At 38.2% G+C, this 27,055-nt stretch overlaps 3 protein-coding genes and 1 long non-coding RNA gene across 12 annotated transcripts in view; 2 read left to right on the top strand and 2 right to left on the bottom strand.

Moving 5' to 3' along the window:
* Positions 1–243: 243 nt before the first annotated feature.
* On the bottom strand, positions 244–3,105 carry LOC106959089 (zinc-binding protein A33-like). The gene is made up of 5 exons (XM_015051403.1): positions 2,440–3,105; positions 2,084–2,179; positions 1,259–1,492; positions 623–645; positions 244–538 (listed from the first exon to the last, which is right to left on the bottom strand). The coding sequence occupies exons 1-5, from the start codon at positions 3,073–3,075 to the stop codon at positions 247–249; spliced, it is 1,281 nt and encodes a 426-aa protein (XP_014906889.1). The 5' UTR covers positions 3,076–3,105; the 3' UTR covers positions 244–246.
* LOC106959091 (uncharacterized) lies at positions 2,774–3,396 on the top strand. The gene is made up of 2 exons (XR_001427275.1): positions 2,774–2,863; positions 3,101–3,396. It is a non-coding gene; the product is annotated as an uncharacterized LOC106959091 (long non-coding RNA).
* A 5,812-nt stretch (positions 3,397–9,208) lies between these two features.
* On the top strand, positions 9,209–20,868 carry LOC106959090 (calsenilin-like). 7 transcript variants are annotated; one of them, XM_015051405.1, is made up of 10 exons: positions 9,209–9,392; positions 12,451–12,625; positions 16,297–16,299; positions 17,759–17,883; positions 18,580–18,649; positions 18,869–18,939; positions 19,815–19,922; positions 20,001–20,105; positions 20,276–20,338; positions 20,417–20,868. In XM_015051405.1, the coding sequence occupies exons 1-10, from the start codon at positions 9,387–9,389 to the stop codon at positions 20,462–20,464; spliced, it is 774 nt and encodes a 257-aa protein (XP_014906891.1). In that variant the 5' UTR covers positions 9,209–9,386; the 3' UTR covers positions 20,465–20,868. The 7 variants fall into 7 exon arrangements, with proteins under 7 accessions (XP_014906891.1, XP_014906892.1, XP_014906894.1 ...); XM_015051408.1 differs by lacking the exon at positions 9,209–9,392 and adding an exon at positions 17,592–17,594 and having other exon boundaries at positions 12,534–15,712; XM_015051406.1 differs by lacking the exon at positions 16,297–16,299.
* Positions 20,869–24,428: 3,560 nt separating this feature from the next.
* The window catches only part of LOC106959083 (prisilkin-39-like), a 6,741-nt gene continuing 4,114 nt past the window's right edge, over positions 24,429–27,055 (bottom strand). Inside the window, exon 3 of one of the 3 annotated variants that reach the window (XM_015051397.1) lies at positions 24,429–26,859. In XM_015051397.1, the coding sequence (XP_014906883.1) occupies positions 26,051–26,859 (809 nt within the window). In that variant the 3' untranslated portion in view covers positions 24,429–26,050. Of the gene's footprint in view, positions 27,046–27,055 lie in introns of all 3 variants that reach the window. The other 2 variants (XM_015051395.1, XM_015051396.1) reach the window with 2 other exon arrangements.

Here is a 27,055-nt window from a genome sequence, read left to right as displayed (position 1 = left end):
CATGTAAAACCAATCATGCATCAATTTATGTATAGGACTATCTTTTAGTGTATTGTAATTTGCATTCGAAGAAGAATCTTTCTGAACTGACTAGGGCACCAAAACTAGCTCCTGCCCAGGGCCCACATTCTTGTAAATCCGGCCCTGCTAAAAAAAAAAAAAAATCTAAATGCAACAAAAGGCCGCACTTTCAAGATTATTATTTGGAAAAACAATGTGGATTTTATGAATTATTTTCCTTCCACTTCACAAGTATGTGTTACTCTGAGCTGATTCTTTATATAATGTCCCAATAAAACATGTCTTTGCTGTTGCAACACATAAAGAAAACCTTAAGCAGGTGTGACACTGTAAGTTCAGCTTCTCAAGATGAATATCTGTGCAGGTGAGTAGTTTAGGAGCCCATGTGTTGCATGCATTACCTGGATAAAGGCTTCCCCTCATAGACTTCCAAACTCTGTACTGCAGAGGCCCCGCAAAGCGGCCCTCACACAGACTTGGTGGTGTAAAAGTCGGTTTTTCAAACTTGAGAGAAGGCCTGCCAACAACATCAAGCAATGAAAGGAGGGAATAAAGTCACATCTTTCCAAGGAAAACACATCCTAAAGTTTCTCACACTCACCTCTGGGGAAGGGCTTTGATGCTCTAACACAAGGAGCAGCAAGAAGCACAGGAAGACACACACAGACAGAGAGAGAGAGAGCGAGAGACCGGTAATTAGTTTTTTTCTTTTTCTTTCCACATTACATCAACGTCTGAGCTCATGCAGTCCCACCCTGCGGGATCTTTGTGGCCTGGGGAAAGTCCCGCAGCTGAAGCCAGAGATAGAGTGGCAACGTGCCTGAGCTAAAGTCCCTTATTCTCCAGATGAGAGGGTGAGATTACTGGCCTGCGTCCTGTCTGAACTCTCGGAGCCCTACAGTCTTTTGTTTTTAAGTGGTTGCTGATATTCATCTGATATGGTCAAGCGTGTGTAAGGCCTCTAACAAACATGAAACGCAAACTCTGCTCAATCAAATCTGGAATGTCTGAGGCGTTTAAAATGATTCACAGAAGTGTATGTTTTGGCAAAAATGAGACCTTTGTCCACCTCATATAAAAACAGATTTAGAAAAAAAAAAAAAAAAAAAACTTTATTGAAACCAAGAGCTCAGCATTTTTCCACGCTAAGCGGCCCCGCGGCTGACTCATCATGCTGGTAATAACTTCCAGATGAGTTGTTCTCCACTGTGCATGAATTTCATACGGCTGAACTCACCCGGAGCAAGATGAACGGGTCCTGTTCTTTGAGTTTGTCCTCTATCTCGTGGACGGCCCTCTGCAGGCGGGAGATCTCCACGCACAGCAGGGCCTTGTGCTCGTCCAGGCGGATCAGCTCCCTGCGCTCCTCCGTCTTCAGCTTCACCTGGAGGAGTTTTTCCTCCTGGTACAGGAACTGGTGCAGGTCGCTGAACTGGGCCTCGATGCGCTGCTTCAGATCGGCCGTGTGGTCCTGGGAACGGACGATAGCAGACTTTAGCAAGGGACTCAACTGAGAAAGGCTTTATGCAAATTATATGTGCGTCAGAAATATTGTATAAGCATAAAATAAGCCTCTGGCACTTTGAAATATTTTGTTTCTCACAGGGAAAATGTTTTTTTTTAACCGTTGGCAACCATTAGCTGCTAACTATGCTAACGTTAGCATCTGCCGTGCAGGCTACTGGTGCAAAACTAACAGCCAGTTTCAAAGTTTTCTTACAAAACTGGACTACATTTGGTCATCTTTAGTTCAAATGGAAAACACTTAGACTCAGTAAATGTGCTTTGAGTCTCAGTTTCAGATTTGAGACTTTTATTTGTGAAAAGACAAAAAGTGAGCAATTTTAGGAGCTAACTCATAACACTTGCAAAGGCAGTGTGAGATGACTTAAGAAAGCTTTATTCTGTGTTTATAGCCTTCATTATTTGAATACATTAAAGCAATTTTGGATTGGATGCAGAGCCTCAAAATTTATGATCCTCTGAGTATTGAAAGACTTAGAAATGAGGGAACATCGGTGATTGGAAATAAGATTTTGTTTTCGTTTGTGTTTGATCCCACCTTGAGCTTTTTAACTTCATCTTCAGCCTCCCTGTCACACTGCAGCGCCGTGTTGAGCTCCACTTTTAAGGAATCCATGGAGCTGTTGAGAAATCCCTGCAGGAGAAACGCAGCAAAACAACTGTGACTCACTGCAAACACAATGGCACAACTTTCACTGGCTTTTGGGGGGAGGAGGGGGGCATCAGAGAAATCAACAAACTGACAAGAAAAGAAAATACATGTTTCACTTGATCTACTGCACTGGTACCTAGAAAGTATCTGCCACCAGATTTATTGCATGCAAACCTGGACCCCACTATTCCAGATAAACTTGAATAATAGCAACCTGAAGACGCGATCATAGAGGAACTCACCCTGTATTTCTGCTCAGCCTCCTGGACACACATCATGGTGTGGTTCCTGTGCTCCTGGGACACGCCGCACACCAAACACACCAGCTCCTGGTCCTCCTCGCAGTACAGCTTCAGCTCCTCCCTGTGCCTGCTGCAGTGTGGGACAGGAGCAGGAGCCCTCTCCGCACACCCCGCATCTGCCAGGCATCCCGTGCTCCTGCTCTCCTCCAAACCGTGACAGTAGCTCTCCACAATGTTGGCAACGATGCGGTTGGGTCGGTAGCTCTTCCCGGGGTACACCTTCCTGCACTGAGGGCAGGAGCCCGTGCCCCCCTGGCCGGGACCCCGCGGCCCCGTCCAGTAGCCCTCGATGCAGCCCTGGCAGAAAGTGTGATCGCAAGGCAGGGAAACTGGCTGCTTGAAAAGATCCAAGCATATGGAGCAGGTCAGATCTCTGCTGATTCTGTTTGCTGAGCTTTTGGCAACTTGGCCAGCTATGGGAGAAGGTCGCAGCTTTTCCATTGCTGCTTTCACAGAAAAATCTCCTTCTTTGGGGTTCCAGCTCTTTTTCTCAGACTTTGTCCCTTTGTTAAGTCTCTCCAAGTTTTGCAGATAAACTGACTGGACTTTCTTCACTTCTTTCTGGCTGTTGCTCATTCCTTTGCCTTTGTTCTCACTACAGCTGGACCCTGGACGTTCCTCTCCTGCAGACTGCGACCACTCTCTCTGGCCTCCAGTCTTCCTGTTGACTACTGGGAAAATGAAGTGGGAGGCGCAGAAGCAGGCTCAGTCTCAGGAACAGATAGCAAAGGGGATCTCATTTGCCCCCCTCTTCCCCTCTCAGACGTCACATAGTCAGGAAACTGAGGCGGGCCAGAGATATTCTTTTCTTGGCCTGTTTGATCCCTGAAGTCTGTGCAGAAATTCCCGTTTCTCTGAACTCTATAACCCACAAAAAAGTAAATCCACTCACTGTGCGACATGCGTGTCTGTGTGTGCATTTGTATTAGTCCCACTAACAGAGCAGAAATAGCTCTGTGTGATGTTGGATGTCAGGTTTCCTGAATCTTTTTATGACATCCCTCTCCACCCTCAACCAAGACTAAACAATATCATTAAAACAGTCAAACAATGACATGGGGGGGGGGGGGAGAGACGGCAAGAAGTGAAGTTCACAGGGGAAAAAAAGAGACATCCTGCATGAAATCATAGTTTCCTGTGTGGATGTTATTGTACATAGAAATGACAAAACACTTCATAGTTATACAAGTCAATTTTGCAGAACTTTAACGTATGTAGAGTTTTGCGAAAATATTTATTCCCCTGGAAACTTGTAGCATTTGATCATGATGTAACTGAAAATGTCTGTGTGTTTTTTTTTTTTTTTTCAGGGTTTTATGAGGTAAATGAATTGTGAAGTGAAAGGAACACAATGCATGGTTTGTTTCATAAATATAAATCTAAGAAAAGTCCAACTCTGTTTCTCTGATAAATCTAAATAAATAAAAACCAGACCAGCCAGACAGCTCTGCAAAGTATCGACTCAGGGTGATAAGTACAAATGCACACCGCACTTTTTAGATTTTTTTTTTTTTTTTTCTGTAAAAAGTCTTGGAAAACAATTTCTTCTATTTTACTAGCATGCCACTTGCTGGTTTATCCCAATAAACTTTAGAGAAGTTTGTGGATATAATGCTACATAATGTCAACTTCCTGTATTAATATTTTTGCACGACATTGCGTGAGGTTTACACAATCTGAGGCTTCGATCGCATTGGTTCAGTTAAATAAAGTTTGTTCTGAAACAAGCTAAAAAACCCCGGCAGAATTACCAGAATTGCAAGATGTTACATCAGGCTCTGTAAATTAACTCAGTCGGTCAGTGTTTGTTTATTGTAAACATACTTCTGGGAAGTAAACTCAGAATCAGATTTCGTCAGCTAACTTGAGACTACACCAATAAGGCTTTGTTTTGCTGAATACTTGTTAAGCTGATTAGGCAGATTTTTGATTAATCCTGCAAAACATCATCTGTATGTTTTCTGGTGTGCTGTTTATAATAATAATAAATGTTAATTTATAAGCTTTAAATTTTGATCTTTTGATTGATCAAATAGCAATGTTCCAAAGCACATCTCTGCCAATAATGATCAATTATCTGTGATTTGTGGACATCTAAAACAACTTGTCCCTCTCTCTCAGATTCAGCCATATCTGGACTGAGTTCTGTTCATGGTGGAGACATTATCAACAGAAATATTGTTCCTGAAACAACCACAGGGAACCATAAAACTGTAAGCCATCTCTTTTCAAAGGTGTGTGTTTTGGTTCAGGTTTCACATTGTTTCACATCCTAGAAACTTTCAGAAAGTGCTTTGTGTTTATTATTTTTCCTCACGCACGTCTGTCCAAGAGGAAGTTCCTTTAAGTGTACACTTTGCAGGACAACCCCTTCGCTGGCTCACTACAGCCCCTATGAAAGGATGGCATGCTCAGTGGTGCCCTCTGGTGTTAAAACTGAGAACTACAACAGGATTTGTAATTTATTTAATAGTGATTTAAACTAAATATCTCTCATACTGCATGTTTAATTTGATAAAATAAATATCTTTATTCATAATCATCCTCCTTGATTCTTTAAATGTAGCATAAATCATCATCTGGGATAGGTAGCTGATTTCGAAACTGACTTTTCACAGATTTTGAGTCTGTTTACATAAGGGGCATAAATGTAACTTAAAGTATCAACTCCTTTTTGAAGGAGATCAGAGAAAGTTAATTCTGTATTAGTTTAGATATTCCAATTGTAATCATTCTCACACAGGTAGAATATAAAACAATCATTTGTATCCAACAATTGTTGCACATTTTTAAACGAAGAGACGGAAAACTTTCAGGTTTAAGTGGCTCAGAAAAATCAGAGGTAGGATTTTTTTTTTTACACTGTCCTGAATCTTTGAGTTGCAACATAAAGAACAGCTGTTCTGTTACTTTGTTTTATAGTTTCTCTTATTTCTTTGCGTTGCCCTGAGGCAGGAATACAATCAGAACGTTTTAAGGGGGCGTTCAGATAAAGAGGCAACTGATCTCGGGATGACCTTTTCTCTCCTAAACTCATTGGAATAAAGTATTTCATCCATTTAGCACAGACGCAATCCAGATGCAACATTCGTTATGCACAATATCTACAAAGTTAAAACAAAATCCAGCGTAAATCATCTTGACGCTTCATGCTTTTAAAAACAGCCAAACATGCTCATTCTGTCTCTTTATTCCAACCTGATGCATAGATTGCAGAAGCTTTTCAGAAAATCAGGTCGCACATGCAGTGTGTGTTGCATTAGTTATGATGTGCAGTGACTGGAAAGAAGAGACAGGCAGTAAGATATAAAAGTTTTATCTGCTCCACCGCACGTGCGCTGTGGATTTGCAGGAAGGGGAACGAAATAACGGCACGTACTTTGATTAACCTGTGACCTTCAGTGCTGCCTAACGCTAATGATTAGCACAACATTTGTGAACGTAATGAAAATAGGGAAGGGATTAGAGCTGGGAAGTTAATTAAGGAATCAAAGTGCTCCTGTATTATAGTTTCTATCATCCTCCTGGGGAAAAAAAAATCCAAGAGTGGGCCAACAAAGGCAAGTGGAGAGGTCTGTCTTTTGGGTTGAATTATAAAATTCAATAAAGACAAAGCTAAAAAGATTTTATCAACCAGACAATGAGCAAAATAAAAAAAACAAAAAAAAACATTGTTGTCTTCAGTTTTCACTGGATAAGTGTTGCAATGCTGCACATCTATTTATGGCAGCAGTGAAAATGACTTAAAAGTGAAAAAAGTCTGCAGTTTATCTCCAGTTCAATTAATCAATATCCTTATTTTAATCTACATTTTAATCAACCTGGATGAATAGCAAAAATATCAACACATACAGTTACATCTAAATGTTTTAATCTCATGAGATAAGTACTTTCTGATAAAACAAAAACAAAAAAAAAAAAACAATGAGCAGCCATATGTGCAGATGCAGTCATGCATGTCGGTTCAGAGAAAAGCCCAACATTTATGAGAAGAGAGGAAATAAAACAAAATCTTCTTTAGACACACTCGGATACGTTCCCAGAGCACATCTGTTCTGCACAACACAAACCCTGAATTAAACCCAGAGCTGGTGTGGATGGCACCTGGGAAACTGGAGGCTAAAAATAACCTTCCTGTCTGCAGAAAGAGAGGAAACTGTAGGAGGACGCACATCTCGACGTTATTGAGTTTGAACACGTCCCTCGCTGTGGAGAATGGTGCTAGAGATGTCATTACACAGCCTTGCATTGCTTTCTTGACTATAAATAGAAAAAGAAAACATTTGGAGCCAAACATTAAATGTATATGTTGAGCAGTAAATCTCACAGCAGCCCTCTACCTCTAATAACTTTGGTTATCAGTGTTTTAAAACTGATAACCAAAATGGCTTTACTGGCTGTGATAAATGCTTGTTTTGCATACAAATATCTACAGGTTGGGTTAACAGCAGTGAAAATAAAACACTTGTTTTCCTCTTTCACAGTCACAACCTAATAAAATCCAATAACAAGACACTGAAATTGAGAAAGTGTAAAAAAAAGTATGAATGGAAAAAACAACAGCAGTGCAAAGCAGACAAGAAGAAAGCTGAAAGCTGCTGGACTGACGAAGATGAAATACTGAAATCTGGCATTAGATTTGCAGAAGTTGTAATGGCAAAGTCTCTACTCTGAGTTAAAGAAGTGAAGTTTATATGGTGATTTATTTCCAATGTCTGAGAGCAGTAGCATGGGAACCTAACAAACCGGCACTTTGTCAAGGGATTTAAGGGTCCCAGTTCATCTCTGTCATGCGTGGTGGTTGAGAGGTGGTGAGGAGAGACGCAGAGAACCCAGGTTGTGATGAAGATGATGATGAATTTAACGATAGAAGCTCAAACAGTCCAGAACAGGCGGCACGGCAGAGAGTTTAGCCAACAGCTAAATACCGGTAGCAACTGATAACTTAAGACTGAAAAACAAGAGCTAAGCAAACCAGGACTTATCAGTACGACTGGAGAGCATCAACATGCGACATTAGACGCTAACAAAGACGAGGACCCGACAAGAGACAGAGACAACAGGTGGACTTAAATACACTGGGAGGGTAATCACAGGAGAGACACAGCTGGGATCAAGCAAGACAGGGAGGACAGGACATCACAGAGACTGACAGGGAACAGGATCACAATAAACACAGAAAAAACCCAAAAATAGACACAGAAAACTACCGATCACAACAATCTCAAATTTGCCACAGTGGAGAAATCCAATTTATGGCTATAGCTGTAATTCAGACAACCCTTAATATCTTTTTCTCTGGGCCAGCGTTTTTACTCCAATGTGTACAGGCACATGGAACTAAAATACTTTATTTTTAGTGAAGCTCTTCAAGTCTTACTTTTCTCCAAATAATCAGTCATGTTGTCCTTGTGAGGGTTGAGCTGCATTTCAGAAATGTAGCTATAATCTATCAGACATTTTGTAAAAATGTGAAATAAAAATATTACTTTCTTACCTCATACAACACCTGTTGGCGCCTCCATTATCTGGTTGTTTAATCACTGCTTGAGTGATAGAGTCGGTCCTAGTTGTCATACTGGAATCCTTAAGTTAAATTTAATAACTTTTAATAAAATTTTTACTGCCTTCTGATTATTTTACAACCATCACAAAATTAAGTTTCAAGTGTTAATCAATGACGTTTCTAACATTTAATGCGTGGATCACTGTTTTCAAGTCATGCCTACAAGGAAAAGGTTAATCCTAGACATTGAGGAAACTTTACTGATTAACATTTCTATTGAAACTGAAGGACACATCTAGTTTTACCCCTACGTTTTTAACTTATGCTCACAAAGTCAAATATGGCTGCATAATGTTCTTCCTGCAGCTTGTTACCAAAGCTCACAGTCCTCATCTTGTTATAGACAGACTGCAGAAAATATCCTCCACTTTCACAGTTCGAGATAAAGTTTCAGAGTATTTTTGGAAGCTTCCTGTACTCTGATTAATTTACTCTTCCAGATAACATGAAACCCTGACTGGATGCACAGAATGTTCCCCGATTCAGATTCAATTTCTCCTTTCAAAGTTAAAATGAAGGGAAGTGTGCTTGGTGGGTTTTTTGTCGGAAGTCACACGTAGACTCTGTTTTAAAGTGTTGCAATCTGAGGTTTAAGCACTTTCCAATGCTCACTAAAGTAACATAAAAAACAGGAACAGAAGTTATGAAATTATGATAAAGTACTGAAAATCCACATAATAGAAACCTTAAAAAATAATATTTCACATCAATTATCTTTTCAGAAATTGTGCATAAAATAAAATGGTTATGTTAGAGATTTAACACCACAAAAAATAAGAGAAAAAAAGAGAACAATTGTTGCTTTTGCAGTCTAGAAAAGCATGAAATGCTCCAATATTCTTATATGAGTACTTTAATATTCCCGACTTCAACTTAAACTAAAAGCAAAAGCACATAAACAAGGCTAAGCAAAACAAAACAAAAAGCTGTCAATCTTAGCAAACTGTCGGAGCAATGAGAATTGTCTTATTTAATGTAGACAAGATTACAGCAATTCCTTTTTTTTAATTTCCTCAGAGAGTCTCACACTGTCTGAGTCTACACCCACATCTCCCACACAGCTTGTAATCTGGCTCTTTTAATAACATCTGTCATGATGTAAACACCTGATCCACGCCTCCCTTCCTCCTGTCCCGTTCTGGCGCTTCACCATATGACTGTCACAGCTTTCCGGCGTGTGAGCGGCTCTGCTCCTCCTTTAAATATCCGCTGTCTGTCTGATGAAGCTGAAGCTGCTGCTGCAGTTCAGTGAGGGTCGTCAGGAGGAGGAGGGCTGCTGTAAGCGACTTTTCTTCAAAGGAGCATCTGAAATCCAGACGCAATGCAGGTACAGGAGGAATTTATCACTTTTTTTTTTTTTTTTTACGTGTTACCGATTGAGATTCAAGCAGCATGTGAATGGGTGTTTTAGTTATTTATGAGAGCCCTGTGATGGTTTGGGATTTATCACTTCAAAATAAAGGCGCAAACTTATTTGTATACAACCTAAAGTGGTGCATTTTTCACGATAAAAAGTTAGAAAACATTGTAAGTGTAAACCTATTGTGGATGTGCTCGAATTTAAAGTTGCAAGAAGAAAAGTGTTGCATTCGAGATTTCATTCAAGGGCAGATGTTTTGTTCAAAAGTATCTGAAAACAAGACTAAAATGCCAATTCGTGATTAGTTAAGTGAAAACATGTCAGAATGCAGAGGCAAAAATAATAATAAAAAAGAAATGTAATGAGAAACTGAAAGTCTGCATATGGCGACAGAGATCGTGACAGAAACTCCATGTGGGCAAAACCATGCTGCACCATATGTGAAGATCAGCAGTGGTCCATTTCCCACTGAGTTCATAACCCTGCAGATGGTTTCCTGGAGAATGTCACAGTGCAACACGTCTGTTGATGATAAACCTTTCTCTATTTTAAACTAAAGCTTCCTGGAAAGCAGCTGCAGAAAAATATAGATTTCTTCTGTAGCACATAGAATGTAACTTTTTACATTTAAGCACAAACATTATCATGACATCAAAACATGTTGCTGACGTGAAAATAAATTTTGATTGCAAAACTTAAGGCATTTAGATGCTTTTCAGACTATTCACATGGATCTGCGCTGCATAAATGCATGAGACTTCACTTTGCTCTTCATGCATTTTTAAGAGTAATCGTGTGGGTGGCATGAATGCACGTCTGCACAGGTGCATGATGGTTACCTTTCATGAAGATTTGGAGGGTTCATCAAGCATCGCTTTTACTCGTCGCTCACAAAGCCGGAGTCGTCACACACCTCAACACAGCAGCTGTAACTTTGATCTTTTATTGATGCAGATTAAAGGTGTGTAAATTATTGAGCACCACACTGGATGCTGCACTGTCTCTGTATTCAGACAGGGTGAAAAAAGGGACCAAGACGCTCAAACAGCAGTTTTGTCTTTTATCATAACATTAGCTTTATTATTTTAAATCAAGACAAGGCAATCTCTTTCATACAGCACATTTTTAGCAACAAGGACATTCAAAGTGCTTTATATGATAAAAACATAAAGCGACAATCAAAGAAAAATACATTATTTTGCAGTGGAATAATATGGGAACATAATGAAGAATTAGAATCCAGATAAAAATGATTAACATCAATCCAAAGCAACTCTAAACAAGTGGAGTTCTAGCTTTGATTTGAAGATTTGTTTCAGTAGTTTTGATGCTTTTTTGGAAGCTTTTTCCAGATCAGAGGAGCGTAAAAACCGAATGCTGCGGCTCCGTATGTTGTTCTGAGGACGCAGAGTAGACTTGAACCAGAAGTCCTGAGAGATCTGGAAGATTAATGCAATAGCAACAGAGTCATACTGTATTTTGGTGCTAAGCTATTCAGTGATTTATAAACTAATAAAAGCCTATTCTTTGAGCTATAGGGAGCCAGCGTGAGGACTGGTTTGGTGAGAACATAAGCAGCAGTGTTCTGAATCAGCTGCAGCTGTCTCATTGATTTTTCTTTTAGGCACATCTGAGAAGACACTGTGGCAGTAATCAATGTGACTAAAATAAACTCATGGATGAGTTTCCCAAGATCTTATTGGGGTATTTGTCCTTTAATACCAGAATGTTTTTTTTAGATGACAGAAGGCTGACTTCGTAATTGTTCCTATGTGTCTCTGAAGGTTCAGGTCAGAGTGTGAGGATTTTTCCTGTGTCTCGTCTACCCCTTGATTGTTCCCAACTGTCCCTTGTTTCCCCTGATTACTGTCCCTGTGTATTTATACCCACCTGTGTCTCTTGTTCTCTGTTGGGTCCTCGTCTTTTATCAGAAGTTTTACTTCAGTTGTCGAATGCATGTGCCAGTTGCTGACAGAGTCAGAGCTGTTGCCGCTGCTCACCTGTGCTGCCTGGATTTTTTGTGTCCTGTCTGATCTCCATTAAACCGTCATCTTTGCACTTCAACCTGGGGCCAACCGCGTTTCTCCTCACCACTAAACACTCCACTTCATGACACTGAGTCCATCGTTACACCCAGATTTTGTGTGTAATGATGTGGCTGTAGTAGCCGAAGCTTTGCACTGACTCTCCCAAAGTGCTTTGAGATTTGTTCTGATTCTGGACCATGTAGACCTGTAAGCACTAAACCAATATAGCGTGATAAATTTAAACAAAATCTTCAGTCTGGTGTATTCGTCTCAAATTGACCATTTTTTTGAAGGGCAGCTTTGTTTGCAGAAACTTCATAATTGATTTTATTTGTTGTTTCTGTTGTTTTGTTCATTTATTTTGGATATTTAAAATGTTTTTTTTCTGTTCCAGTGTTAAATGTTCACTAGAATTTAAAGTTTATTGAGCTTTGAGAATTTGCTCTTGCGTTATTACTTGAGAACGGACTCAAAACAACAATTGTATTGCTTATTGCAATAACTTTTGGGACAACTTATTGTCCAGTAAAATGTGTTGTCATGACAGACCTAGAACCATATAAAGAAACTGAGTTCAGTTGCTTCAGTCTCTGTAAAGGAAGATAAATTATTGAATTGCACATGTCATTAATGGGAATTTTAATTTATTCTTAAATATCTCTTCCCTCTGTTCACTAAATCATTCACTGCGGTGTGATAAAGAGCTGTTTTCAACATGCGTTAGTTTAGTTTCTGTAAAAGTGCAATGAGGGTAGCTGAAGACAGTACTGAGAGATTTTCTGCAGAACGGGAGCAGTTATGCATTTCAGAGCCAGAACCATCAGAATATTATCTGCTGCTAATTGTAAGAAAGATAATGGAGAAGCTGTTATCACCAGGGTTCCTCTGCAACTTTCTGTAATATCACATCAAAGCAACCTTTAATTAAATAATAGTCAATTAATGTGCTAATGCAGAGTCACACCAAATCAGGAGATTAGTTTGGTTCTCTTCTGCAGGCAGAGAAGAAGACTGTGGACGGCGATTTGCTCCCTGACGCCAACGGCAAAGATCCCAGCCCGGGGGGACAAACAGAGGGCTCAAAGTGGCAGAGACCCCGACTTTCACGCAAATCGCTGATGAAGTGCTGCCTCGTCAAGTGGATAATCGCCAGCACCACGCAGCAAGGGCCAGGTAGAGACGCAGGGGAGGACATAAGAGCAGACTGATGCCCTGAATGATAAAACATCACAGGCCAGACTGCAGAGCAGGAATATTACAGTAGCAGTGCACACCTTCATACACAATGCATCAATGTCGCAGGATCTGCTTCAGATGTTATTTTAAATTCAACATTGCTCACCATCCTCCTTCACTTTCAGTATTAAGGGCTTTGAAAAATATTTTCTGGTATCTAATCCAACTTTTTCTAAGTTATAACTTATTTCTGTCAGGAAATGAATTGCAGAGTTCCTGAATTAAAAGCAAACAAACTTCAGTTTACATTCTTAACTCACTGCTGTTAGTTCATTTTTATTCTTTCCTTTTAAGCAAAAAAAAAAAATAAAGGTATGCTCCTCATTTTTATTTGAATGTGTCCTTACCAAGCCACTCCCATTTGGTTGATTTAAATTATTGACACCATGCTTCTCTGCAGACATGATGACACAGACTTGTCTCCCCTTGTCTCATAAATATCACATTTGCCTTGATTTGCTATTTCCATGTAATTTTACTTAGCAGCATCTTCAGTACTTATAGAGGTTGGCAAAAGTGTTTCTACGCCCTGAACTTTTCCACACTTTGTCACGTTACATCTGCAAACTAGGCTTTGTTCTGCATGTGTCCTACTGGTCAAAACTGGTGAAGACATTACCAACAAATATGGGTTGTAATTACCATTAAAGGGAATTCTATTGAGCATTGATTCAGTTTTTGTCATTTGTGAAAAAACTGGAAACTACGACATTTTCCTTCCACTTCACTTATAGTGTGGTCTGTCACGTAAAATCCCGATAAAAAGTGTGAAACTTTGTGGTTGTAACAGGACAAAATGTGATCAAGTTAAAGGATCATAAATACTTTTACAAGACTCTTAAAAGCAGCGAGAAATTATACATTCAAGAAAACAACGCAGGGCTGCTAATCGGCTAACAGTTTAGCCTCTACAATGTCTTCAAAAACTAAAAACTATATAACTACAAGTAGATTTACAAATCTGGAACTTGAACTGCACAAAATTAATGTAAAGTTTTATTTTTGCGTGACAACGTTCCTTCACATTATAATTACTTTGTCGCCATCTACTGGTTTGTAAACTTAAGAGCATCTATTAATTCACTCTCCATCTTCAAGGCCAATTGACTGGAAGACAACAGAAAGAAAACCATATCTTTTGGACTGAAACAGAGTAAAAGAACCAGTCCAGAACCAGATATAGGAAGAAAAGCATGCTAGTAAAAACCAAAAGGCTAAAGTTTTGGAAGCCCTAGAGGTTTGTTTTGTCCGTTTGAAAATAGAGGAAACAAATCATTATTTTGCTTTTTGTCCTTTTCAGTTTAAGGTTTAATGAAACCTGTTTGAAACTGAAATGTTGAATTCTTGAGTTTTTTTTTTTTGTGGAAGGCAGTGTTGTGAAAATAAAATAAAACCAGAAACCCAAAAGTTCAGCAAAAGGGAAGTTTATTATGAGATGAGAAGCGACTGCTTGATAAACTAGATTAGCCTTAATGCTGCTTTCTCTGCAGTCATTAAATCCTGGTGATGAGGCCGCAGACTGCTCTGCCTGTATCTTTGCATGTTTAATTCACGGCTCTCCATTTGTATTTAATAGAAGAACAGGTGGGTCAGCACTTAAGGTACATTAAACAACACGTTGTTGCTTTATTTTTTACATATATAAGTTCAGATCCTGTATATTTAACAGTTACTGTATCTCTCTTTTGAGGCGGCTGAAAGCAGCTAAACTCAATAGTATTGAGAACCAGTAAAGACTTAGTTTGGCCTTGTTCATTTCAATTAGTTTTATTGTGTTTAATCTATCATTCGTGTCATATTTTTTATGTTTTTCCTTTCAATGCAGGCAGTTATGTGCAGCACTTTGCTTTAGTAATACTTTATAAATAAAGCTGGTAAAGATAATATGGAAAACTTAGGTGGAAGAAGAACAGGATGGTGAGAACATTCGACAAAGCAATAGCTGTGGTTAGATGTGTCAGCTAAGACGTGGTACTATCTTCAAAATTCTATATAAATGTAGCAAAACTGAGATTGAGATCTTTTGCATCTGTGCAACTAAAATGCTATAAAAAATATTATATACTTTGGGATTTTGGCAGGGGTTTTTTTTAGTTTAGCATACTTTTTATTGGATGATTCACAAGTTAGCTGACCAATACTGGTGAAACTTCAAAGTTACATAAATCCTGCGTCAAAATGCATATGCTGTACACTTTCTCTGACCAATATTTCATCTCCCATCGATTGATTAGCACTCTCCGATGCTTAAACTGAGTCCATTAAGTTTTGCAGACTCATCAGTTGCGAACTATTCTTCTTCACTTGCACTGTGTTGCCAACCTACCTGATCAAAACGTCTGCAAGTGTTTAAAATGCTTTATTTACACAACCATTCAACCTCTGGTAATAAATGCAGCACTGTATTCACTTTTCCGAAGTAAACCTTCACAACTTGGATATTCCACCATCCAGTTTAATCACATTAGAAAAACACCCAGTCAAAAACGTCTGGTATTTGCTTGCATGTGATTAAAACCACTTTACTTACTGAGTCTATCACTGACCAAGTGTGGAGATACGGGCAGCATTACACAGGCTCATTTGCACTAAGTGCTACTCAAATCCCAGCCATCAGCAGATGTGGATCAATGCCTGGTTTTACAGTTTGCATCACTGAAATGACGGGGCTCATAAAGTCACAGGCCATTAGTAAAGAACTTCCTATGCTCAGTGGCACCACATGTACACACCTGCTTCACAGCAGACAACTGGAGCTAAACCTGGAAATGAGGCTCAGATGGATGTTTCTGCAAATTAGGACAACTTTGGACTTTTTTTTTTTTTTTTTTGGTGATCGGAGTTTCTGACTTTTATTTTTACTGAGGCGCCCCGGTCAAACTTGTCAAACTTGGGCAGTAGGATGTTCCTCATTCATGCGTTATCCTTTTTGTTGGCTGGTCAGTGGCGTGAATCAGTTCGTATCTGCTGATGCTGGTGCAATGTCTCTGATGAACTGATGGAGCTAGATGGATGAAGGAGATGGTAGGCAGCAAGTGATATTTTTCTAACAAAAAGGTGGATCAATAGATTTGTCAGTTCAGAAAAAGAGACACTACTTTTAATATATTTATTTTTTATGCTTACATTTTTTTATTCCAGCAGCATTTTCAGAGCTGACATCTAATATTTGTGAATAATGGGTTTAGAAGGAATGGGAGTCATTGCCATTGCTGTTGTTGTTGGACTTTTTTTTGTTGTTCTCAAACAGTTTGGGATTTGGGAGCCTTTGTCACTGGAAGGTAAGAGGGTTAGGGTAAATTTTGAGTCTTTCTTAACTGTGTTGCAATGTAACGATACAACCTTATTACATTTATAGAGTTTTTCTGATTTAAACCAAATGTTTTGTTAATAAAACATTTCCACTTAAGTCTCCTGCAGAATGTATCTTTGTATTTCTACATTTTGAATGTTTTCTTAATTATAAACATTTGTTTATTTGCGTATGTTTAATGTGCACGCCTGGTAAAAGTTGCATTTTCGTCTCATATTTCTTTTCTTTCCCTCTCATTCCTTCACCATCTTCCTCACCTCTTCTTTGTCTATTCATGTGTGAAATCATTGTAAAGACGGTGAGTAGCTCCATCATCATCATCAGATTAATTTCCTCCCGTTGATTAGTGTAATCCACCTAAACTTCACTCTAGTTTGTATTAGTGTGACTGGACCTTTTTTACATTGTGGACATCTACTTGTCACCTAGCAAACATCATGTGCCAAAAGTGATACAAGGTCACAGATGTGAAAGAAATGTCATGAAATGTTTTAGATATATTGTAATCAAAACAGGACATGAATCAGTTCCATAAATTATAGGTGTATAAAGTCAGAATTATTTCAATGTGCCAAACAATAAATGTAGAAATATCTAAATGTAAAACTTATTAATTGAAACTTGCAGTATCTATGAAGTATAAATACTTTTATTGATTGTATATGCATAGTTTTTACTCAAATCGCCGTGGTTCATAAATAATGTCAAATAAATACATTATATATGTAGTGGTTTAAGTAAAATTATATAAAGTATGTATATTTTTAATAAATTGTAAAAAGTCATAGATAATTAAACGGAAAAACTGAATATAAAATGTGAAGATCAAATGAAAATATTATTATTTCATATTTCCTTATGTCACTGTTGTTCATAAAGTAGTCTTTAACATTTGAGTGGTTACCCTGCAGACGAAACACTTTCTTTAAGATGTTCACCTTGTCCAAATAAATTAAATTTATGGCTTAGTGCTGTAAAATAGGACTTTCAGTTAAGTAATTCAGAGTGATTGATGCTTTAATTATTTAAATTTCAAGATTTAAGTTGCAAATTCATTATTTATTTTGTGCAAATCATTTTGACTTATTTATCTATTTTACTGTGATACTTTGGCACTAAATATTTGCTGTCCTGCATTGCAGTTTCTCAAATGGAGCGAATGATTGATTAAACTGTGTGGCAAGTCACAAGTTGTCAATCATATTGATAACAGGAGCAAGTGGCATTTCCACCCTATTCGTTTATGTAATTGTGACACTTTTTGTCCTTCATAATGCAAAGAAAGTCTAATCCAAAATAAAGACCTAGGCCAGAGTATCAGTGTGTGACTGCCAGGTGTCCACAATGAGGAGGTTCGCTGTGTTTATGCACTCATAAATTATTTTCATTCATATCAGCATAATTTTTTTTTACATGCTCCCCTAATTTTGCCCCACTCTTTCAAACTCAAGAAATTATTTAATCTCATTTTATTGCTCTCGTCTCAAACTGTTCATTGTCTGATGCCACTCTGTCTCTCATCCATTTTCTCATCCCTCTTTTCTTCTCTCTCCGCCATCGTTCTCAACTTCCTGTTATGTTTCCTAAAAGATGGTGGGTGCTTTTTTTCGTTTTGGTTTTCCAGTGTTTTGCCTTCTTCCCGAGTCTTTCTTTCCTTCCTTTCTTTTTCTTTCTTCTTTCTTTCTGGTCTTACCGCTGTTTCCTCCCTCTTTTCTTTCTCCTGTCCTCCCCCTGTTTTGTCTGATTCTGTCCGGCAGACACCAGCGACAGTGACCTTGAGCTCTCTATGGTGCGGCACCAGCCAGAGGGCCTCGACCAGCTCCAAGCCCAGACGCAGTTCACCAGGAAGGAGCTGCAGTCGCTCTACAGAGGCTTCAAAAATGTAGGGCAAATGGTTTTAGATATTTGTGTGTAATTACATTTCAGTTTGTTTTGTTTTTTTGAGTGGGGAACTTTTAAAATGTATTTTTTTTTTTTTTTTTACCAGATTCCACACAATTTTTGACACCTTTGAACAAAAATCTGCACAAAAAACAACAAAAAACTTTAAGATTAAAATATATCTAGCACCCTTAAAGTTAGTGGTTTCAGCATTTATTTTAGCTGTCTTAACACTTTATGAGTTGTGAAAATAAACCTCTATCTGCCTAATGTGATTGATGCTGTATGTTCTCCTGTGTTGTCTATTATGAACAGTGGCTTATGAACAGTTATGGGTTACTAATGTAAAAGTTAAATCTGTTCTGTATGAATTCTCTTGGTTCTAATTATTAATTTTTAATGTGTGAATTTTGGTGCCAAACTCACAGTAAGGAGTTTTCTAAACATTTCATCGGGAGATTGTGCCACTTCAATAACAGATCAATTTATTTGAAAACTTTTTATACATTTCTGCCAGAGGAGGCAGGGTCAATCTGTTCAAAAGTAAAAATAATTCAGTGATGATTAATCAAGTAAGTGAAATATACATAATAATAATAATGCATACCTTCTTTAAATTCTTGGGTTGTGTTTTGTTGTTGTTGTTGTTGTTGTTATTGACTAAACACATTATAGAAACTTGTTTCCCTGTCAACAGGAATGTCCCAGCGGGTTAGTAGACGAAGAAACATTCAAAACCATCTACTCACAATTCTTCCCTCAAGGAGGTAACCATATATAATCTGAATTTTAAAATGCAAAATGTAAACACTAAAATAATTATTCCAAAGGTGCATTTCATATGGTAATTTTTCCTTCATTTCCTTTCCTAACCCAACAGTGTAGCATAACAGTTTTGTTTTCCGTACCATGAGAATATACTGTACATAACTTTTTGTCAAACCAGGGCATTAGTTTTTGAATTTTAATATCGTATTTTCTTTCAGACGCAACCAGATATGCTCATTTTTTGTTCAACGCATTCGACATAGACAGAAATGGTTCCATTCGATTTGTGGTGAGTGTGTCAGCGGCTGCAGCTTTGATTAAATTCACAGCTATTTAAGTAGTGATCCAGGATGTTGCAAAAGTATTAAAGCAAGCATTTGTTACATTCAACATGTTTTAGAGAAACTGCATATGCTTCACCAACACAAAGCAGTAAATAATTGCAAATTGTGTGGCAGAGAGTCGTATGATCTGTAGGTTCCACTAGTTTTGCACAGACTTGGAACATATAAAACATTTTTGCCCTCCGTCTTCTTTGAAATAGCTCAAGCTCAGTCTGATTGAATAGAGAACTTTTGAGAGCTTTAAATTATTTCCACACATTCTGATTTGGATTAAGGCCTGGATTGGACTAGGCCACTCTTAATTAAACATGATTACGCTTTAATCTAAACCAAAAGTCTCAAATGTCAGGATTTTGGATATGGATCTGCTTCAAAACAATTTTATCAACTAGTAAATTCATGATAATTCAGCCATTTTATTCAGGTGTGTTTGCAGCTGTATCCTTTCATTGTCTCTGTGGAAGTACAGTATGTTTATTGTCTTTGTCATGCTGCAAGTAAATTTTTACCTCAGTCTAAAGTCTGCTGCCTCTAAGCAGTCGGATGCAGCAGATGGCCACTCCTTCTGAGGCAGGTCTGCACACATACATCTGCCACACTTTTAAGACTTTCATGCATAAAATACTTAAATCACAATTTAGAAGTGATTTAAGTTAAGAAATATTTTGTGTTGGTCCATTGTATAAGATCCCACTAAAATGCATCAAAGTACAGGGTTGTAATTTGACAAAAGGTGGAAAGGTCCAAGAGTGATGAATTCTTTTGCAGGGCCTTGTTGCTTATAGACAACTAAGGAAAAACATTTCAATCTCCTTCACAGGACTTTGTGTTAGGTCTGTCTGTTTTGCTTCGAGGCTCTGTTACAGAGAAACTTCGCTGGGCTTTTAATCTTTATGATATCAACAAAGATGGCTACATTACAAAGGAGGTAACAGTTGCAAAAAAGTTCCCAAACTAGATACACTGTAGTTTGTTGCTCATCTGTTGTTTCATTTTTCTCCTGCAGGAAATGTTAGAGATAATGACCTCCATATATGACATGATGGGCAGGTATACCTTACCCAGCGTACGAGATGATTCTCCGTTTGAGCATGTGGAGAAGTTCTTCCAGGTGAACTAAAACAACATGTTTTTCTTTTATCATTGCATCCAAATTTTACATCTATTTCTGGTCAGAGGAGTTTTGATTTCCCTCAAAATTAGCTTAACATCAAAATGCTTTTCTAATGCCCACTTTTATTCCATTTTTTGAGTGAACAAATCTCTTTTTTGACTTGTTAGAAAATGGATCGAAACAGGGATGGAGTGGTGACAATAGATGAATTCATAGAAACCTGCCAAAAGGTAAAATGATCAACAGACTGACAAAATTGACTCGGTAATAATCGTCTAAATCCATGTTGTTTTTCTTTCTCTCAACAGGATGAAAATATAATGGCTTCCATGCAGCTCTTTGAGAACGTCATTTAGTTTCTGTAAAGAAAACTGGACCTTTTGATGCTTCCTCCTTCAAGCTCTTACGCTGAAGTAATGCCAATTGTATTCTAACGGAGATGATTTTTGGCAAGAAAACACTTTGGGCACATGTTTAAATAAACTAGGCAACCATTCCTGTAAAATGTGAACATGCAAAGAACTGTGCAGTATCCACCACATCACTTTAAAAGCTGTTTCTTTGCATGAGAATGTTTATTTCTATGTAAAAGCGCCCTCATTTCAAGATGCACATGAATGTAAAAGCATGTGATAAAAACGCTTTGGATGCAAACAAAGGATTTGTTGTTGTTTTTTTTTTTTGTTTTTTTTAATGTTCTTTAAAATGTAAGTGCGTAAGAATACTTTATTATGAAATAACACTGTGGTGATTAAACTTTGCTGTGGTGTCCTGCCTGGATTTTTTTTATGTTTAAACTGGGAAGCATATCTGCCTGTTTTATTTCTAAACTGTGTTTTTGGGAGGAAATTTGCACACATGCTTCTCATGTGCAACTAATTTCCTAGATGGATGGAAAAGAGAGGAAGTCAGTTTTTGAAATACAAATATTGTTTTACACCATGTTATTTTTTCCAATACTCATCCAGGCTTGAAAAATATTTAAATTCCTGACTCCTCCAGACAGCAGTTGTCCATCTTGTTCTGTAAGATTTAAAAAAATAAAAAAATAAAAAATAAAAAAATAAAAACACTTCAGATCAGGGCAATAGTATTTGCTGCTGATTGACTCGCTAAACTTGGGTCTAAAGTCCATTTTGCTGTCTGATATACTCGCCCTCAATGAGGCGACTTGATGGAAGTTATGTGTTTTAATCGCTTCTCACAAGCTGTCATGTAAATCTGGCCTTAAAGATATTAACTTATTTCAAATAATTATTTATTTTACTAAATGGTTTTATATATTTCAGCCCACATCATGGAGCAGCTTTTCATTTATCCTATAATGGGGTGGTGGATAACACCTGCATCAGCAGAAGCATTGAGGCTGTCCTGTAGGCCCGTTGTTGAACATATGAGTTTGTTTTGTGGGGCGGGGCTTAACTGGATGCTGGGTGATGGTATGGAGGTGATAATGAAAGCCAAAGTGCTGCTCTGCTGCACTGTAAGTGTTGCTTGATAAGAGTCCACAGCTTCAGCATCAGAACCAATCTGTGGAACAAGACAGAAAGGTAAGGTATCTTTTTTTTTTTTCCCCATTAAATGAAAAAAACAAAAAAAAAAAACAATTATTACACTCATCCTGTCATCACAAAGGCTAAATCCAATAGAATCAAACTACAAATATGGGAAATAAGAGCACTTCTAATTTCTCAAGATGTTTCTATTTTAAATTTATTAGAAAATGGTAAAAATTTCCTTTGCAAGTTTTCAGTTTTAAAGCAGCACCACGTCTGAGGTCTGAATGTTTACAGCTGTTTACAGACGGCTGTAAACAGCTTCTTCTATTCACTTTTTTAAATTTTATAACTATTCTATTCTTATATTACATGCACTATATGTGATATAATATTTAATTGCTGATAAGAAGAAGACAACTCCAATATGAAAAGGAGAAATCTGCATCACAGAACCCTCAGCTAATCCCAGTGTTGACAGAGCATGTGGTGGACGGTTCTGGATCTCTGCTGTGTTAGCAGAGGGGAGCGTATGACTTTGTTTGTGTAGTAACAATAAATCAAAAGCCAGTTTGAACACCTGCCAACAGACTTATGTCTCCTCTGTCATCCACAGAAACAAATAAAGAGTTCAGTATCAGCCTAACTAAAGTAGTTTTGAATTTTAAGGCTACATCCTTCAAGTTTGTTCAAACTGTGACACTTTTTTTTTGCAGCTTTCCAGTGATGGCTGTTCGGCTGAAGCTTCTCTCATTCTGGGTAGTGATGCTGCTCGCAGCTGCTTTGTGCCCCGGTTCGCTCAGCAAGCGAGGAGGCAGCTCCCGAGGTCACGGTAAAGGCGATGGTGACAAAGCGTCCCCCTCCCAGGGCCGAGGCCTCTCCAAGAAGGGCCTGAAGTGGGCAGGAGCGGCAGCAGCAGGCATGCTGGGAGGAACGGGAACAGGGTACGGGCTGGGCTTCCTCGGCAAACCAAAGCACGGGACTGGAAACCACCACAACCACAAGACAGAACAACATCAACAGCCTCATTACCAGGAAACCCAAAGATACAACAACCAGTCTCTCTGGAGAGTCTTTGTTAGAGGATCTGCTCCTGCTACAGGGACACATTTTTTTTTCAGACTAGGACTTTTGGTGCCTTTTCTTACAGTAAGCTGGATCAGAGACATTTAATCTAATCACCGCTTATTGTGAGCCCTGATCTGAAGTGAAATAAGCAAGTAAAGCTTTCAATAAAGAATCCTTCCTGCTGTTTCTTGCATTGTGTGGTCTGATTGTTTTACGTACGCAAGAAAATGGCTGCATAAGTTTTTTTCCGGACTGATACAACAGTCAGATTTTCTATGATCACTGTATATTCTTGTGTACATTCTACAAACATAAGTCCCCCAGTATTTCAGTGATTGCATTTAAAACAATGACCAGCTTCATAAAAGTAAATGGTTTTCTGGGAATAACATCAAGTAAATAGAAAGTTCCACACTTTAGTCCCCAAATAATGAACATCCCTGTCACAACTAATTGTTCAGTCAAACAAATAGTGCAAGAGAGATTTTTTTTTTTTTTTTGCTTTGTCGTTCCATCAATCCATGCAACTAAAGGCCCATTTCCTTTGACACTGTATAGACTTCTTACAAATTTTCTACTTCAAATTTTTTTTCTGCTGTTCATTTCAACTCATATTTGGCTTTAAATATATGTAGATGTACTCTGTTTTTTTTTTTATTATTATAATTATTTGCAAAATCTGAACTGAACTACGGATGGTAAATAACGATTCTTTAATCTATAGTAAAATAAATAAAAATAGAAAAAAGTCAAATCAATAGATATTAAAATAAGTAACGTTTTGGTTCATGTAAATGTGTTTTCTTTCAGTGCTCATAACCCTTTTGTAATGAGATATAAAAGACATTAAGTCAGATCTGACTGTATACTAAGACAGGAATAATTTTTGAAGTGAATTTATTTAAGACATAAACATCCATGACAAGCTATGATAAAATGTTTACACCTGTGAGTCAAAATGATGACAAACAATTGCCATTTGCCATTTAAATGTGATAACCCAACAAAAGAATATCCAGAGAGGAAATAAGTGCACTTTACAGATATTCAGCAGAAGAAATCTACATGCTCTGAAGACAAAGTTTTATTCAGATAGATTTTACTCACCAAAACTGGTCAAAGTCAAGCAGAGAATTTATTTATTAAATGTAAAAAGATGATGGATAGAAGAAAAAAAACAATCATATACAGGGATAGAGACAGCTATGGAAACAGAGAACAATTGGTTTTTAGAAAGTAAAAATGGAATCATTTAACAACATTGTTCAACTCATCTTGAGGACAGAAACGCCTACTGAGATATATTCTAATGAGATTCTGTACTTAAACTGTGACAATAGAAGTTAGAGTAAAAACAAATAAATTTACAAAGTCAGCAAGGCCTGGAAAATGACTGTCACTGTGTGGAAAAATCCAGATGCATTCAGGAATATATTTGTACAAAATCAAGACCAAACAGCCAATGACTTAGGTTTCCGACAATAAGGTAGACAGGGATAAATATATCCATGTGCACAGGGACAATAATGCTATAAAACTAACGACTCATGCTGGGTATATTATACAACTTTCTCAGCAACATTGCCTCCACTTTCTCTCTGAAGATACACAATATTCAGGGATTACCTGGGGCAACTATGAAGCTAGAAATGTTCTAAATGTGCAGATTAAAAGCATCCAACATTATTACCGAACAGCGCACAAAGCATTCACGATAGCTGCAGGAAGCATAGTGACATTGCAAACTGATCTCTCCTTTTTTTATTTTTTTATCAAAAACTTAAAAGATGAAGAACAGGAAGTTACAGCAAGCTGGCAGAAGTCAAACAAGATGTCTGAGATGGATAAAGCTGAGAAAGAAAGTCATTTTTACAGAAAGTCTTCAGACCTTTGCAGTGCAGGGGGTTTGAAATCAACTACTACTTGTAATGAGAGTTGACACAGTTTCCACACAGTTCACACATACATTCATAGGGGAAACATCTCATAATTCTAGGCTATATGTTCTGAATTTGTAGCTAATTTATAAAGACGTGCAGATTACAAATTTATTTCCGCTTTCCAGTTTTTGCAAAACCTTGATCTACTGATACCAATTTAGCTGATTTTTCTCTAGATTTAGAAGCAAAGACATGCTGTAAAACAAGATTTCCGTATTTTAAAATAAAGACAAAATGACTGTGGAGTTGACTTTTCAAATCATCTTTAGTATTTAATATTAGCCATTAGCTCTGGTAAATGCTAACTATGTTTACTCTATTGCGAATGTGAACCTAATTTGGAAGTTGAGTAAAGACTTGAAAGCATTTCTACATCCGGCATCTTTCATGAGAGACACTTTGCTGTAAAACCTCGCAGCCTTATAACTCGGGTATTTGCTTGTTTCAAGTCAATTTACCCATTTACTGTGTCAAAATGTCCAATTTGTGTTTTTTATATTCATCTGAGCAGAAGGAAAAAAAAGGTAGAACATGGTGAATGACCAGTACAACCATTCAATCTCTCTTTTGCTGCTGGAATGAACATCATAGGCTTCCAAAGAAAACAAAAACTGTTCAATACATCCAACTTCCTCCCACAAAATCAAGTTGCACATCAAAGAATGCTTGACCAGGTATTTAGATTTGCTGCATTCACTGATCAGAAAATCATCAGGGCTAATTATACTAAAACCTGCATTTTCTAATTTCTCAGTGCGTCTCACACTGTTATGCATACATACATTGAATATGTATGTATTCTTTCTTTATAACACTCCTCTTGGCAAAAATTGCTTTTTTTATTCCCTTGAGTGTTGATTTGGCTTTAGTGGGATCAGGAGGGCAGTCAAGTGTTTCCAGTCCAAAGAGTTGGTTTATTTGGACCATTTCCTCACAGCTGTGACCTCCATTTTTCTTCCATACACAAACTTATGTAAGAGCAAAGTCTTGCAAGAGAGGAGAAAAGGGAAATCTCAACAACTAAAATGTGAATATATTCTGTCAAAAAGGATTCCTCTTAAAGATGTATAATACACTAATTACATAATTTAGAAATCACTCCACAAATGAATTTACTCAAACAGATTTTGACAAACAATACAGCATATCTATTTTCAATATTAATAATTCATACCATCAATTCCATCAGCTGCTTTGCTCTTTACCAAGCATTAAGGATTAAAAACAAAAATGCAGTAAATTAAATATATTCTGAAAAGCAGTGTATTTAAAACTTAATCCAGATTACTTTACTTTGGCAGAAAAATTGACTGTAACAATCTAGAAGCTATCGTTTCGACTGTAAAGATTCGATACACAGGCTGTTACTGTTACAGCTATAATGGAAGCAGGGGAAATCTATTTGGGATGTGGCTGAAAGGAATCCTTTTCTTCTTCCTCACTGCAGTAGCAGCATGCTTGACAGAAGCACGAAGCCAGATGTGAAAAGCTGCACCACCCCATTGCTCATAGGAGCGCTACCTCTTGGCTGTTGCTGTTCAAACTTTCGTTCCTCCATGAACTGTGCAGAGTACTTCATGTACTCCTCCACGCAGCGGCGGGACTTGACTTGGTTGATCAGGGATGGGTACCCAATTTCCTCAATGCTCACGGTGTCGTTATCCTCATCAGTTGCTCCACTGTTGGATGAGCCTTGGTCTTTGAGGAGGTCAGTGCGATTCATGCACTCATTCATGTAGTTCTCGTAGGTCTTGGCCCGTGGAGGAGGCTTGTAGACATAGTCCCGCCCATAGTCTTTCTCATCCGTTGACTTGGTCCCATAACGACGGTACATGTAGTTGTTGTAATAGTATTCTTCTTCGGGGTTACGGAAGGCAAAATGTGGTCGAGGGAAGCGCCCTAGCCCATAACCAACGGCCATTCCAGCTAATGCACCGACACCTGCTGCTACCATGGCTTTTTTGGCAAAGCTTGTTGATTTGGGCTGAATTCCCATGCCCTGCACAGAACGAGAGAAAGGAGATCCTCCCATGCCATAACCACCATATCCATAACCTCCGCCACCGAACCTTGGGCTGAGGATTTTATTATTTGGGTTCCAGTTAGGGTAACCGCCAATTGCTCCTCCACCGTATCCACCACCATATCCACCGCCGTAACCACCACCGTATCCACCGCCGTAACCACCTGGGTACTGATTGGGATAATTCCCTCCAGCAGGGTACTGGTTAGGATACCCTCCTCTGCCTTGGTTGGGGTATCCACCAGCTGGGTAGCCGCCAGCAGCTGGGTTCTGATTTGGATAATTTCCTCTTCCTGGTTGATTAGGGTATCCGCCTGCAGGATATCCGCCTGCAGGGTAGCCTCCTGCTGGGTTTTGATTTGGATAATTTCCTCTTCCTGGTTGATTAGGGTATCCTCCTGCAGGGTAACCTCCTGCAGG

The sequence above is a fragment of the Poecilia latipinna genome, unplaced genomic scaffold (genome assembly GCF_001443285.1).
Source record: "Poecilia latipinna isolate Pla-1442-1.1 unplaced genomic scaffold, P_latipinna-1.0 Scaffold1043, whole genome shotgun sequence".
In the NCBI taxonomy this organism is placed as follows: Eukaryota; Metazoa; Chordata; class Actinopteri; order Cyprinodontiformes; family Poeciliidae; genus Poecilia; species Poecilia latipinna.
The sequence above is the reverse complement of the archived record's forward strand: the minus strand, read 5'-3'. Positions and strand labels throughout refer to the sequence as shown.